General features: G+C 48.6%; 2 protein-coding genes across 5 annotated transcripts in view; one reads left to right on the top strand and one right to left on the bottom strand.

Annotated features, from left to right (window-relative positions):
- On the top strand, positions 1 to 9871 carry LOC129837628 (oxidative stress-induced growth inhibitor 2-like). 2 transcript variants are annotated; one of them, XM_055903938.1, is made up of 6 exons: positions 1 to 838; positions 4849 to 4943; positions 5108 to 5244; positions 5407 to 5598; positions 5802 to 5896; positions 6201 to 9871. In XM_055903938.1, the coding sequence occupies exons 2-6, from the start codon at positions 4877 to 4879 to the stop codon at positions 7375 to 7377; spliced, it is 1668 nt and encodes a 555-aa protein (XP_055759913.1). In that variant the 5' UTR covers positions 1 to 838; positions 4849 to 4876; the 3' UTR covers positions 7378 to 9871. The 2 variants fall into 2 exon arrangements, with proteins under 2 accessions (XP_055759913.1, XP_055759914.1); XM_055903939.1 differs by lacking the exon at positions 1 to 838 and adding an exon at positions 4227 to 4548.
- The window catches only part of LOC129837626 (nibrin-like), a 22194-nt gene continuing 17553 nt past the window's right edge, over positions 9861 to 14501 (bottom strand). For 2 of the 3 annotated variants that reach the window (XM_055903935.1, XM_055903937.1), the window contains 6 exons: positions 13806 to 14433; positions 13449 to 13529; positions 12450 to 12593; positions 12235 to 12348; positions 11503 to 11552; positions 9861 to 10243 (listed from right to left, as the gene is read on the bottom strand). In XM_055903935.1, coding sequence (XP_055759910.1) covers positions 10213 to 10243; positions 11503 to 11552; positions 12235 to 12348; positions 12450 to 12593; positions 13449 to 13529; positions 13806 to 14433 — 1048 coding nt within the window. In that variant the 3' untranslated portion in view covers positions 9861 to 10212. The remainder of the gene's footprint in view (positions 10244 to 11502; positions 11553 to 12234; positions 12349 to 12449; positions 12594 to 13448; positions 13530 to 13805; positions 14434 to 14501) is intronic. The other variant, XM_055903936.1, reaches the window with a different exon arrangement.

Here is a 14501-nt window from a genome sequence, read left to right on the forward strand (position 1 = left end):
GAGAGATGCCCAACTCGGCGGAAAATCTGTCACCCTCACCAGCTGGCGATTTTTCCTTGTTTCGCCTACAAAGCAATACGTTTTTGTATGGCGGTCAATGAGAGTGTCAGATTTTGTCAACTAAATTAATAGCTAATTTGCTACGTAAGGTTTTTGATCGAATATACGTGTCGTAATGCTTAAGTTCTTACGTGTACAATTTAAGTAGTACAATTTTGTATGATGTCTTTTTATTTTGTACAATGGCTATTTTTCCACCCTTACCACCCTACAGTAGGTGTCGGCATGCACCTCTAACGCTTGTTTGCGGACCGTCATAATACCATAGAAGAAGAAGAAGAAGAAGAAGAAGAAGAAGAAGAAGAAGAAGAAGAAGAAGAAGAAGAAGAAGAAGAAGAAGAAGAAGAAGAAGAAGGATAGGCGGAAGCTAGACAGACCGCGGTGCCGCTTTGTGGACAACGAGTCCAATTGTAGGGCGCAGAGACGTGTATCTTGTCAGTATATCCATAGTCTTTGGTCAAACACAAAACCGGTTTCTCTCTCCTGAAATAAGGACATCTGTCCTTGAGGTGGATAGATACAAGTATCGGGTGACATTAGTAGCATATTCGGGATTGGATGCTGTCATTAATGGTTAAAACACATCTCATCAGACAGTGTCTGTTCACTGCAGAGAGAGAGAGAGAGCGAAAGTGAGAGTGAGTGAGGGAGGTGGTATGTGTGTCATCTCATGAGCTCGATAGAGCCTCCCACCGGCGACTGCATATATACAGTGAGAGCAGCGGCCGTCGGCCGTACAGAGGAGCGATTGGGAGATATAGAGATACATCGTACCGAGGTAAGTAGCCAACAGAGCTGCCGCCTCAGAGCTGAGGGATGGTGTTGCTGCTTTCTCTTGGAGGGACGCGGAGAGCTAGAGGATGGCCGGGAGTGTCTGACCTAAATTATAGGAGGTACCCTACAAGGATGATGAAATTGTCGCTATTCGCATGTGCGCCCGCGTACGATGGAATCACTCTCAAGATCACGGAGGGGAGAGACTGAGTAGCATACCCTATAGCAGCCTAATATAGGATGCTGTATAGATTGTGTACCGGGCCAAAATCGCAGTGCCTTTTAGACTAGAAAAGTCCTGTGATGGGCGGTAATTGTGCAATCCACAAGCCTATTTGTAGAGAATGTAACATTGATTACAGTAACAATCATACATTTTTCTCTCAGAAATATGACAAATTTGCTAAATTCTTATTGTGGTATAGGCATAGTTAACCAAATGGAGGGTTGAATTAAGCCCTGTTTATACCTGGTGCTAACATGCACACTTTGTCCTCATTCTGATTGTGCCCACATTTGTAGACAGGTATAGACGATTAACAGCCACATTGTGATCCGATTGTGATCCGATCTTCCTGACCACCTTCGGAGGTAGTCAGGCACATAAGCCAAACCATTTAAATCATCAATATACCTGCCTCTAAACTCATTGTCAGGTAGCAGCACCATTGACTTATGTAATCAGTAAATGTCTTTAAATAAATAAATATTATTATTATCTGTCTGGCCAGATTTCTGTCAAAAAACAGCTAATCTGGCTACAATGCGGACACAGTGGATGAATAAGAGACACATTTTAATACAATCTGTAAACAAAACAAACCATAATCAGATAGTGATTGGATCATATTGATCAGATCCCCAAACTCACGTTAGTGCATGGTGTAAACGAGGCTTTACAGTACAAGAACATAAAACACAATTACAGCTAAAACAGATAAAATACCTATAAGGCCTATTTATTTCAAACATTCCAGCTCAGAATGCCAGCCTTATGCAGTTGGCTTTATATCAGCACTTTTACATGCAGGGAATACTAAAGTGGGCATCTCCACAGTAACGGAATTATGCTTTGACTCAGATTTTTCACTTTAAAATGTATGCCAAACATTGATTTCAAAGTTTAACAAACCATAGAACTCTATGCAAATAGACTACTTTGAACAATTTGCACAGCAAACTTAACAAAAAACACATTTATTGGAAGAACTGTGCAGATGCTGAGAGAGAGAATAGCCGAAGGTAATGATAGACTATTGAATATCACACCATTGATATTCCGACACAGTACAAAGTTCGTGGCACCTGTACAAAGTTTGCACTTGTTATTTTTAACAGCGAATAAAAGTCATGAAAATATGTAAAGTTTTTCTTCCTGTTTAACATTTTATTCTTTATTCTTGTTTAAACTTAAAAGGTACAGACTTTGTACAGGTGCAGATACTGAGTGAGTTTTGCCCTGAAAATAACAAAATTGTTTATCTGATGTAACAAGTGTCCCCTGGCTTGTTAAGTTGGTAGGGAATTGACCCCAACCCTGGCACTGCCACCTAACCCATTCAACCCTGGCACTGCCACCTAACCCATTCAACCCTGGCACTGCCACCTAACCCATTCAACCCTGGCACTGCCACCTAACCCATTCAACCCTGGCACTGCCACCTAACCCATTCAACCCTGGCACTGCCACCTAACCCATTCAACCCTGGCACTGCCACCTAACCCATTCAACCCTGGCACTGCCACCTAACAATTCAACCCTGGCACTGCCACCTAACCCATTCAACCCTGGCACTGCCACCTAACCCATTCAACCCTGGCACTGCCACCTAACCCATTCAACCCTGGCACTGCCACCTAACCCATTCAACCCTGGCACTGATCCTAACCCATTCAACCCTGGCACTGCCACCTAACCCATTCAACCCTGGCACTGAACCTAACCCATTCAACCCTGGCACTGCCACCTAACCCATTCAACCCTGGCACTGAACCTAACCCATTCAACCCTGGCACTGAACCTAACCCATTCAAGCCACGGCATAACAAATCAATGTATTAATCCGTTTTTTAAATTGTTATATATATAGTGCTTTTAACAACAAAATAAAGTCACAAAGTGCTTTACAGTAACCCAGATAGAAGTTCTAAAAGTTTTGAGTATATCCCCCCCCCCCCCCCCCCCTCTCCATGTGAGTAAGCTGGCTGAATGTGGGTGAGAGTGTTAAATTGGTCAGTGGTGTGGAAATGCCAGATTTAGCCTGCCAAACAGGGGGCACGGCTCTACATTACCCCTGCCTGCTCCCTCCATGACTTTCTCTGGTACTCCCGCCCAAACAGCACGGCCAGTGTATGGAATCCTGCCACTTTTACTGAAAAGGATAACACCCAACACCCCAGCACTGGGTGAAAAACAGCCTGCAGTGCTCTCTCACCCAGGGCTGGGCTGGGCTGGGCTGGGCAGGGGAGTGGAAAGGGGGAGATGCGGGAGGGGAGGTGGGTGCATGTCAGAGGGGAGGTGGGAGGGGAGATGGGTGCATGTCAGAGGGAAGGTGGGAGGGATGGTGGGTGCATGTCAGAGGGGAGGTGGGAGGGGAGATGGGTGCATGTCAGAGGGGAGGTGGGAGGGGAGGTGGGTGCATGTCAGAGGGAAGGTGGGAGGGATGGTGGGTGCATGTCAGAGGGCAGGTGGGAGGGGAGGTGGGTGCATGTCAGAGGGAAGGTGGGAGGGGAGATGGGTGCATGTCAGAGGGGAGGTGGGAGGGGAGATGGGTGCATGTCAGAGGGGAGGTGGGTGCATGTCAGAGGGGAGATGGGTGCATGTCAGAGGGCAGGTGGGAGGGGAGATGGGTGCATGTCAGAGGGAAGGTGGGAGGGATGGTGGGTGCATGTCAGAGGGGAGGTGGGAGGGGAGATGGGTGCATGTCAGAGGGAAGGTGGGAGTGGAGATGGGTGCATGTCAGAGGGGAGGTGGGAGTGGAGATGGGTGCATGTCAGAGGGGAGGTGGGAGGGGAGATGGGTGCATGTCAGAGGGGAGGTGGGAGGGGAGGTGGATGCATGTCAGAGGGGAGGTGGGAGTGGAGATGGGTGCATGTCAGAGGGAAGGTGGGATTAGAGCCTGCTGGGAGTGATCAGGGGGGATTTCCACCCCGCCGGGCACACAATGGCATGGCCACATAACATAAACACTCATACACACACACACAATGGCAACGTGGCACAACAGACCTGAGCCTCCATAGATTTAATGCTTACTGTCTTTTGTTTGGGAAGAGGAGGTTCGTCTAGCCACGGGCTGTGTGTACGATGCAGGGGGCACGGCGGGGTGGCAGGGGAGGGGTGGTGTGGGGTGGGAGGGAGGGAGGGGTGTTGTGGTCCTGATTGGATGTGTGTGTGTGTATATAAGGGGGGTCATGACTGTGTGTGTGTGTGTGTGTGTGTGTGTGTGTGTGTGTGTGTGTGTGTGTGTGTGTGTGTGTGTGTGTGTGTGTGTGTGTGTGTGTGTGTGTGTGTGTGTGTGTGTGTGTACAGAGAGAGAGACGGACACAATAGCAGGATGAATAGAGTTTTTTTATTCCCTGTGTGTGTGCTGGAGAGACAGACCGAGGGATGGGATCTACGCTCACTTAAAACAACAACCGTCGACGGCCGATCCAGTCCGGTGTGAACCTGTCACACCAGACTGAGAAGCAGACTGAGAAGTGTCAACTACAGTAATTTCACAGACCACAACCCTCTCTCTCAGCTAAAAGGCACTAACTTTAACACACTCTAATGGACGACAGCTCTACTGTTGGCCAAGCAGACATTCTCTCTGTATGATTTGGCAGTCCCACACTCACTCTACTGTACCTGACTCACTTAACCGGTGAGAGAATGAAAGACTGTCTGCAACCACCAACCATCTTCACTTTGTTTACGAGTATCCATCCACCCTGTCACCATGGTGACCCCTTTACTCTCTCTCTCTCTCTCTCTCTCTCTCTCTTTCTCTCTCTCTCTCTTTCTCTCAGTGTGCCGGCTCTGGCCCTGGCTACAGCCATGCCTCTTCTGGAAGAGACCACTGTGCCTCGAGAGCATCCCCCCACACTGCCTGTGGTCATCATAGGTATGTTCAGCCTTAACCTCTGACTGCTAACATCTAACCCTAACCTCTAACTCTGCCCCGAGAGGCTAGCATCCCTTCGCCATCCCACCTTGCCCGCCGTCATCATTCACAGGTAACCTCTGACATTGCAAACATTTGATTCTCTCCTCTGTATGTCTGTGTAGGTAACGGGCCATCAGGTATCTGCCTGTCCTACCTGCTGAGTGGCTACAAGCCCTACCTGGACCCTTCAGCTGTTCACCCAAACCCTGTTCTGTACAGGAAGTTACAGGAGACCAGACACCTGCCCATCACTGAACAGGTGAACATCAAAGCATTGCATTAAACACACATACAGCACACACACACACACACACACACACACACACACACACACACACACACACACACACACACACACACACAGATCACAGTTGACAAACACAAACACTGAAACATGATAAAGTCTAGTCTCTCTATGCAGGATCTGGAGTATCTGAGTGAAGGTCTGGAGGGGCGGTCAGGAAACCCTGTAGCGGTGCTGTTTGACACCCTGCTGCACCCCAATGCTGATTTTGGCTACGAGTTTCCCCCTGTGCTACAGTGGAGAAGAGACACGCAGCAGCACCTCCCTCACCTGGTGCTGGGCAGGGCTACGCCTGGAGGGGCCTGGCACGTGAGTTATTCCTAAACAGCTTATACCCTCCTTTCCCCATTCATTTACGCCTAACCTCACCCATGGTGCTGGGCAGAGCTATGCCTGGGAAACCTGGAAAGACTTCACCCCCAAATCTCCTCATCCCTATGTTCCAATGCTAAACCTAAACTACATTCTTAAAATCCTCACCTCCAATCCTCTCTCTTTTCTCTCTCTTCTAGGTGATGGAGGGCTCCATGCTGACCATCAGTCTGGGCATCTGGATGGAACTGCCAGGGATCAACTACCGAGACCTGACTAACAATGGCAAATGCAGGTACTGACATATGGCAAATGTAGGTACTGACAAATGGCAAATGCAGGTACTGACAATGGCAAATGCAGGTACTGACATATGGCAAATGCAGGTACTGACATATGGCAAATGCAGGTACTGACATATGGCAAATGCAGAGGGAAGGAGGGAGGGATGGAGAGAGATAGAGAGAGGCTGCAATTAAGTTAAATAGATTCAAAAGAATGAGACAGCTTAAATCTCCTTAATAATTTAACAGAGTTTACTAAAGGATCTTTTGTTTGACAACGAGTGCTCTAACCCCCCGTCCCCCCCGTCCCCCCAGGGGCGTGACCAACGACCGGGCCACTCCAGAGGAGATCTCGTCTTACTACCGTAACTACGTCAAGCTGATGGGCCTGAAGCAGAACTTTGTTGACAACACCTACGTGACCTCTGTGCAGAAACTTTTCCGTGGACACGAGGGGGAGGGTCTAAAGAATGGTCATGGAGGTTTGGGGGAGGAGGGAAAGGGGGTGTACGAGGGGAGGGAGGGTGAGGGTGTAGACGAAGGGGGAGGTGGCCTGTGGGAGGTGAGGGGGTACCAGCGGGTGCAGGGCGACACCCACGTTCCTTTCTGCCTGTTTTCGGAGAATGTAGTTCTGGCCACGGGTGCGTCTGATTCGCCAGCTCAGCTGGGTGTAGAGGGGGAGGAGCTTCCCTTCGTGTTCCACAGCATCTCTGCCCTGGGATTGGCTGTGAGCCGGAAGAAGCTTGGGCCAAACTCTGATCCGGTGCTGATCGTGGGGGCGGGGTTAAGCGCGGCGGATGCAGTTTTGTGCGCTTGTAACAACAACATTTCCGTGCTGCATGCCTTCCGCAAACACGTAGACGACCCAGGCCTCATCTTTAAACAGCTACCCAAGACCCTCTACCCAGAATACCACAAGGTCTACCACATGATGCACTCCCAGACCCACGCAACACCAAACATGGCTGCCACCTCCACCACCAATGGCCTTCCCAGCATGGCCGCCTCAGTCTGCTCCAAGATGTGCTCCAAGCCCCAACCCACCACAACTAACATGGCCACCAGTGCTGGTCCCGTTCTGTTCCCTGACTACACCAGCTTCCCAGAGCACTGCGTGGTGTCCTTCCAGCCAGACATGAAGTGTGTCCTGCAGGGGAGCAACTCCCTCAAGGCCTTTAAGATCTCCATGGCCCTGGTGTTGATCGGCACCCACCCCAACCTGTTCTTCCTCAAGGGCCAGGGCCAGTACCTGGGACTGGACCCCACCAAACCCATCTCCTGCAAGCAGAACCCTGTGGATGTGCACCCCTACACCTTCGAGTGCACCAAGGACCCAGGACTGTTCGCCATGGGCCCGCTGGTGGGAGACAACTTTGTTCGCTTCCTAAAGGGCGGTGCTCTAGGCATTGCCTCCTGCCTGCTCAAGAGACTGAAGAAGAAAGGCAAGCTTATCGCAGAAGGGGGAGGAGTAGGAGGAGGGGAGTTTATCTAGGTGAAGTGTGGATGGAAAGGAACGAGGTGGTGAATGAGTTGGAAGGGAGAGGGAGAGAGGAGGAAGAGGCATCTTTATTTAAGCGAAAGGAGAAAGGAGAGGAAGGAGGTGGAGAAAGGGAGGAGAGGAAGGAGGAAGAGGAGGGGGTTCATCTTAGTAAAAATAGCTACTATTACCAATGGAGTTCTGAGTTAAAAGGGCAAAGCCAAGCAGTACGTTTTTAATATTTTATTGTTTGCAGTGGACATACCTATTTGAACTCTGAAGCATTCTTACCACTTCTGAGAGAACTGAAAACAATGGAAGTGGAGGCAGGCTAGAGTTACAGTACATGACCAGGTTCAGCCCACCACCTGTTACAGCTCCACTGTTCTGGTTTCTGCTGGGAAGCTGTCACAGGGTTTAATGTCCTCTATCCAGAAATCCAATCTGCAGTGTGACAATGTTTTTTTAAGTCATATTTGTGACATTTTGTAACGTCTTGAGTTTTTGTAATTTGCTCACCTTGTCTTTCAAGCAAGTGCATTTTCTGATTTCTCATCTACTTTAAACAATTGTTCTACTATTTATCTGATGGCCTTCACCATGCAATGGACTGTGAACCACTACAACTCCCCTTTAAAGCTTCAAGGAAATGGAACTTTGTAGAGATAGGCCCATAGCTGCTATAGTGTTTCTGCCATCATCTCAATTCTGAGTTTCTCATCAGTGCCAAGCTACAGACCCCAAGCTGTATCTGGCAGACCAGGATGTAATGGGAACGTTGAAGTAAGAGATGAATCAACAACCCCATCACCATCCTAATCAGACGAAGTACAACTAACTCACTATGGTTGGAGCGCTCCTCTTAACGCTTTTCCTATGCAAACCCTTCCACTCACACACCTGACCTGAATGTATTCTGGATCAGATAACTCATTGCTAACTTACTGTACATATCAGCCTGATTTCAACCAATGGGGCACAAGAGTTCTCTATTGATGTTAGACCATAACAAAATGCCAAATAGTGTTTTTTAGAGACACTGAAGTCATGCAGATGCGCGTGACTCTTGGCTGCAGTAAGAAAGCCATCGCCACCTGCATTCATTCAACATAGCCTGGATTTACGATATTACTCTTAACAAAATAACTTTTTGGGGTCTCATACGCTTACCGTGGTGTTTTGATTCTAGCTGGAACAGTCGCTAAGATTATATTTGGTTGGTATCTTTGAAAAATTACTATTTTGGATGCAGCAGTTGTTAGCTAGAATGCTAACGCTCATTGACATAGGCTGTAGCAAAAGCTAGCCAAATAGCCATTTTACTGGTTGAAGTTGAAGTGTTTTTTAAGTATAATGCATAATGCAGTTGAAGTATAAAGTATAATACAGTTGATTTGGGATAACACAAACAGCAGGACATTCATACGAGCCTTAAAATCCAATTATAATCCAAAAGTAGTGTGAAATGCACTCATAAGTAACATCTAAATATAGGCTTTTTTGCTGCCACCAATTTGCAGCAATGTTAACAAACACAGAAAGGGGTCTATAAAATACTACTAGTCGACGACTCCTGATAAGTGTACATTGGATAAACGCGAACTGTTGGTGCATTCATTGACGTCCACCAGTCTGAATACAAAACTGCTAGTCCATTGCATGTATCAGGAGTTGACTATCGCCTATTGAAATCATAATGACTATGTTAAATGCACATTTTCTGGTTGCCATTATGGAGTAAATATTATGCCCGTTGCTGATTCCAGGTCCGTATAGTGTTCTCTGTGACATTTCTCATACAATGTCACTTTCACACAGCCATCATACACCTCATGTGTCTGTTGTGCCAAATACCTGTCACTGTATGTAAAGCTGTGAGGACTGAGGGTAGAGTTTCATTCATCTATTGAACCAGTCAGTCGCCTTTAGAATGTGTGTATTCATATGCAGTTTATTTCCGCATTCAGTCATCCTCAAGACTGAAGCTGCTTGCAGAAAAGAAAAAACAAAACAAATTGTGGAATTGGGATAAAATATAGGTTGTTGACAAGATCAGCAAACTGAAAATGTATGGACAGTTCCTGGTCAATATGCTGTATTCCAAACTAACCATCCCTTAGGCACTACATCCAGACCTGAAAAGATGAATCAGTGGATAGGTGTAAATGTAAGGTGGTGGTAGTCACTCAACCTTGCCCCCAGATAGACCATTGGCTTATGGCTAATTACACCTACATGTCCAATCTACACAGTAGGTGCCTTGATGAGAAGGGTTAACTAGGGGTTGATTAATAAAAGGAAACAGCAGGTTCCCCAACCCCTGGGGTCTAACCAGGGTTTTCTACTACTGTCTTACAACATATATCCCACGGTCTTTTCCTGTTCACAACAGACAGACAAGCTGCTTTGTGCGTGGTAGAGTTGAACTCCTCTCTTGTACAACTCAAATGAGTTAATGTTTTGTATACTGTATTTTTTATTATGAACAAATAAAAATCTTGAAACGTAACACCTATTTATTTGTTTACATTGCTCGCCATCAGTGACTAAATCAAGGTATATAATTAGTGTACAGTACATAGAAAGTTAGACATTTCTGCCCACATCTATCACCGACAAAAACAGTTTAAACATTTGTCATTGACAGGCCCCTCTTGATAATTTTGAGTACAATGATCAAGAGTTACCTCAAAGATCCATTCATGAACATTATTAGTGGAGCGGAGATGACAGTTCTATCAAACTGAGAATTCTAGAAGCGCAAAACATTCCATGGGGTGTTGACATCCCTTCCTGTGTCTTAAGATGAACATTTGTCTGCAGGGCTTCACATGTTGCAGCCAGGTGCTCTCATCTTTTCTTGGTGGGTTTGGGGTTGTACCTACACACACACACACACACACACACAGGTTAAGTCAGGGCAGTGGCCATCTAGACATCCCACCTAAACACTCAGGCTTTTAACATTCCTGCTAGATCAATCCTGGATGCATTTTGGACAAATATAAAAAATAGCCCAAATTAAGCCAGCGCTGTAAACCTCTGGCCGGGTTTGAAGAACTCAAACCAAACATCCTCCCAATAAACTAAGTCTGGGAGACGGGTTCGGGCCAGACCCAAAAACATAAAACCACAACTTGTTTTCTTAGTAGCCGGCGCTGTCCTCTGGCCATGCATGACTGAGTGGACATCATGACTCAATGATCAAACAGCAGTCTCGCTCCAGGCAGGCACGCACACACCCTTTTCTGCTTAGCCAGGGAAAATGCAGCAGCCCTAGCGTGTGCATACATCACCAGCATAACCCAGACAACCAGGTGTGACGCAGGAATCACTGGGCGCTGATTCGTCAGTGACAACAAGCCCAAACCGTCCCAAACGAAAATCCACCCACTCACATCAGGAATGTTTCTCTCTGTTCTGTGGGTCTTGGTCTAAACGGTCCTTTTCAGATGACTATTTGACAGGCGATTCCAAAAATGGTGTTGATGTGTATTGTACGTATGCAGGGGACCAGCTAATTTCTCCTTGAGGGAGAATACAGCTCTATTGAATGTGAATCATAGTTTAGCTGGAATCAAAACCTGAGATCAGCCATGTTGGTTGGATTACAGCTACAACCAAGGCTATGTTGCTGGGCGGTCAATGTTGTCTTGTGTTTCTGAATTGGGGTTAAGGGAATAAATAGATGAATGAATGAGTGTGGAGTAGTGAAGAGCTCAGCAGACAGCCTCTAGTCCCAGTCATCGTGTGGGCAGGCAGCTGTGTGTGCGTCAGCCTGTAGGGCGCTGTTGTCTTGTGTCTGGTAGTGACGTCCTTGAACACGGAGCAATGCCCCCTGGGAATGTGATGTTTGTGTAAGCTGGGTGCTCCAACCCTTCTGCTCCACTGCAGACTGCAGACAGAGTGGCTGACTTTTTCTACCTTGGGGGCTGGAGGGTTCAACATAATCAACATCACTCTACATTTATCCATTCATTTCCAGCCTGGCTCCAAACCTCTTCCAACCAATAGCCCGGGCCACAGCTTGGTTTACATTGTACTGTAGACTGTGGTGTCCTCCACCTGAAATAATGTGACCCAAATTGGTTTGGGTTGATTGTTTTGGTGTTTGCAGCCTGACAAGCCTTGTCCTCGTACCTGAAAAGGTCATCTCCCAAAGTCTCCTCTTTCTTGTTCTGACGCTCATCCTGAAACACACAGACACAGGGCTTTGACTCACAGACCCACAAACCTCCATTTCCTCTCTACCCAGCCTCAGCCCCCTCCATCTCCTCTCTACCCAGCCTCAACCCCCCCCTCTACCCAGCCTCAACCCCCCCCTCTACCCAGCCTCAACCCCCCCCCCTCTACCCAGCCTCAACCCCCCCCCCTCTACCCAGCCTCAACCCCCCCCCCCCTCTACCCAGCCTCAACCCCCCCCCCCTCTACCCAGCCTCAACCCCCCCCCCCTCTACCCAGCCTCAACCCCCCCCCTCTACCCAGCCTCAACCCCCCCCCTCTACCCAGCCTCAACCCCCCCCCCTCTACCCAGCCTCAACCCCCCCCCCTCTACCCAGCCTCAACCCCCCCCCTCTACCCAGCCTCAACCCCTCCCCCTCTACCCAGCCTCAACCCCCCCCCTCTACCCAGCCTCAACCCCCCCCCTACCCAGCCTCAACCCCCCCCTCTACCCAGCCTCAACCCCCCCTCTACCCAGCCTCAACCCCATCCATCTCCTCTCTACCCAGCCTCAGCTCCCTCCATCCCCTGTTACTACCATTTCATGGTAAATACCATGTACTTCACTTCTAGGAGTGTTTGTGTGTCTCAGGGGTTGCTAAACAGACTGTAAATATTGTAGTAAACAGCAGCTGAAGTAGGACTGTGTACCTCTGCTGCGTCTCTCAGCCACTCCTCCAGCTCAGAGTTCTTGCCTCGGTTGTGGGCCAACAGGTCTGACCCTCCGATGATGTTGGGCAAACCCTGGGCACCGGGAACTGGGACCTGAAACACACACACATTACTACACACAGACAGAAACAGAGACACTAAGCTAACAGAGTCCCATGACCCTGTGTTGTGGTGAGGTGCATTCTGGGGTCTACCTTGCGGAAGCGTTTAAAGTCCTTCCTGTTGACATTGCCGTGCGTCTCCATGGGGCGTGGTTTAGGTCTTGCCGGTGTTGCCACGGTGAGGGATTTGAACTCCACCACTATAAGTCTGCTGGGGAGATTCTCGCCCCCTAAACCCTACATCACAACACACAGACCAGTTACTGACAGACCTAACTCTTCCCCACTGTCCCCTACTCCAGACCTAACTCTTCCCCACTGGCCCCTACTCCAGACCAGTTACTGACAGACCTAACTCTTCCCCACTGGTCCCTACTCCAGACCAGTTACTGACAGACCTAACGCTTCTCCACTGGCCCCTACTCCAGACCAGTTACTGACAGACCTAACTCTTCCCCACTGGCCCCTACTCCAGACCAGTTACTGACAGACCTAACTCTTCCCCACTGGCCCCTACTCCAGACCAGTTACTGACAGACCTAACGCTTCTCCACTGGCCCCTACTCCAGACCAGTTACTGACAGACCTAACTCTTCCCCACTGGCCCCTACTCCAGACCAGTTACTGACAGACCTAACTCTTCCCCACTGGCCCCTACTCCAGACCAGTTACTGACAGACCTAACTCTTCCCCACTGGCCCCTACTCCAGACCAGTTACTGACAGACCTAACGCTTCTCCACTGGCCCCTACTCCAGACCAGTTACTGACAGACCTAACTCTTCCCCACTGGCCCCTACTCCAGACCAGTTACTGACAGACCTAACTCTTTCCCACTGGCCCCTACTCCAGACCAGTTACTGACAGACCTAACTCTTTCCCACTGGTCCCTACTCCAGACCAGTTACTGACAGACCTAACTCTTTCCCACTGGTCCCTACTCCAGACCAGTTACTGACAGACCTAACTCTTTCCCACTGGCCCCTACTCCAGACCAGTTACTGACAGACCTAACTCTACCCCACTGGGCCCTACTCCAGACCTAACTCTTCCCCACTGGCCCCTACTCCAGACAGATACAGACAGGACTTACTGAGGCTTCCTGTTTGACAGGTTTGGCATCAGTCTCTGGCTCTTCCAGATGACCAGGGGTCACACCATTAACAGGTTTTGACTTGGGGGGGGGACAGAAGATAGAGGATAGTTCATAATTATAGTCACCTCATAGAAACCAGGGCTGGGGAAGGCAGTCAATTCAGGAAGTAAACTGAAATTACAATTCAGTGATTTTAAAAATGGCAGATATTTTCAATGAAACTGAGAAGTCGAAGCTATCAATTTCTATATTTTAAATTAAAATCACTTCCTGAATCGAGTGGCTTCAATTGGAATTGATCCCAGTCTTGATAGAAACACATGACAACAAACACACAATGACAGCTCCTCTCACCTCAATGGAAGACACCTCTTCGTCTTTGACCTCAGCTACAGGCTCCGCTCGCTGTCGTCTGCTGGCTGACGATCGCTCTTCTGAATCCAAGCCTGACCTATGATTAGCTGCGATTGGTTCCACTGGATAAACACGCTGTTTCTTATTGGCACAGGTAAGTTCCACTGTCTCTAGGAGCTGTTTTCTATTGGTTGAGCTCTTGTCTGTCAGTTGAGACCTCTGGCCTTGATTGGTTGAACTCTGTTCCGTCAGCTTCAACCGCTGGCCTTGACTGGCTGACATAGGCTCATCCGATTCGTCCATGTCCTCAGACATGATGGACTCCAGTTCGTGCATCTCTATCTCTGAAGCCCCACCCCCTTTAGTCTCCTCCATCTCCTTCCTCTTTCTGGATTGGAGCACCTGCTGGGCAGGGTTGGAGAACCCCTCTGACAGAGCCTCAGTCTGACCTGGAAACAGATGTGCACCTGAGCTGTGTTGGCCCTGGGACCTGCCTGTGGGGGTGTGTGTGGAGTTGGAGGTCTCTGAGTGCTGTGGTACTGTCCTCTTCGTCTTCTCCTTGTCTTCTTCCCTCCTGGAGAGCTTGGCCTCTGATTGGACAGTAGGGGACTCCTCACCTTCCCGAGGTCTGAGAGAGAAAACATTAGTGTCTGTATATAATATCACCATTAACTCAAGATTGATAAGCCACTGTGT

The sequence above is a fragment of the Salvelinus fontinalis genome, chromosome 38 (genome assembly GCF_029448725.1).
Source record: "Salvelinus fontinalis isolate EN_2023a chromosome 38, ASM2944872v1, whole genome shotgun sequence".
NCBI classification, from domain to species: Eukaryota; Metazoa; Chordata; class Actinopteri; order Salmoniformes; family Salmonidae; genus Salvelinus; species Salvelinus fontinalis.

Excerpts from the sequence above, each read along its gene's own strand:
- LOC129837628 (XM_055903938.1), top strand. The coding sequence starts at position 4,877 with ATGCCTCTTCTGGAAGAGACCACTGTGCCTCGAGAGCATCCCCCCACA. Across the intron at positions 4,944-5,107 it reads ACTGCCTGTGGTCATCATAG|GTAACGGGCCATCAGGTATC; the intron begins GTATGTTCAGCC and ends ATGTCTGTGTAG. Across the intron at positions 5,897-6,200 it reads ACTAACAATGGCAAATGCAG|GGGCGTGACCAACGACCGGG; the intron begins GTACTGACATAT and ends CCGTCCCCCCAG.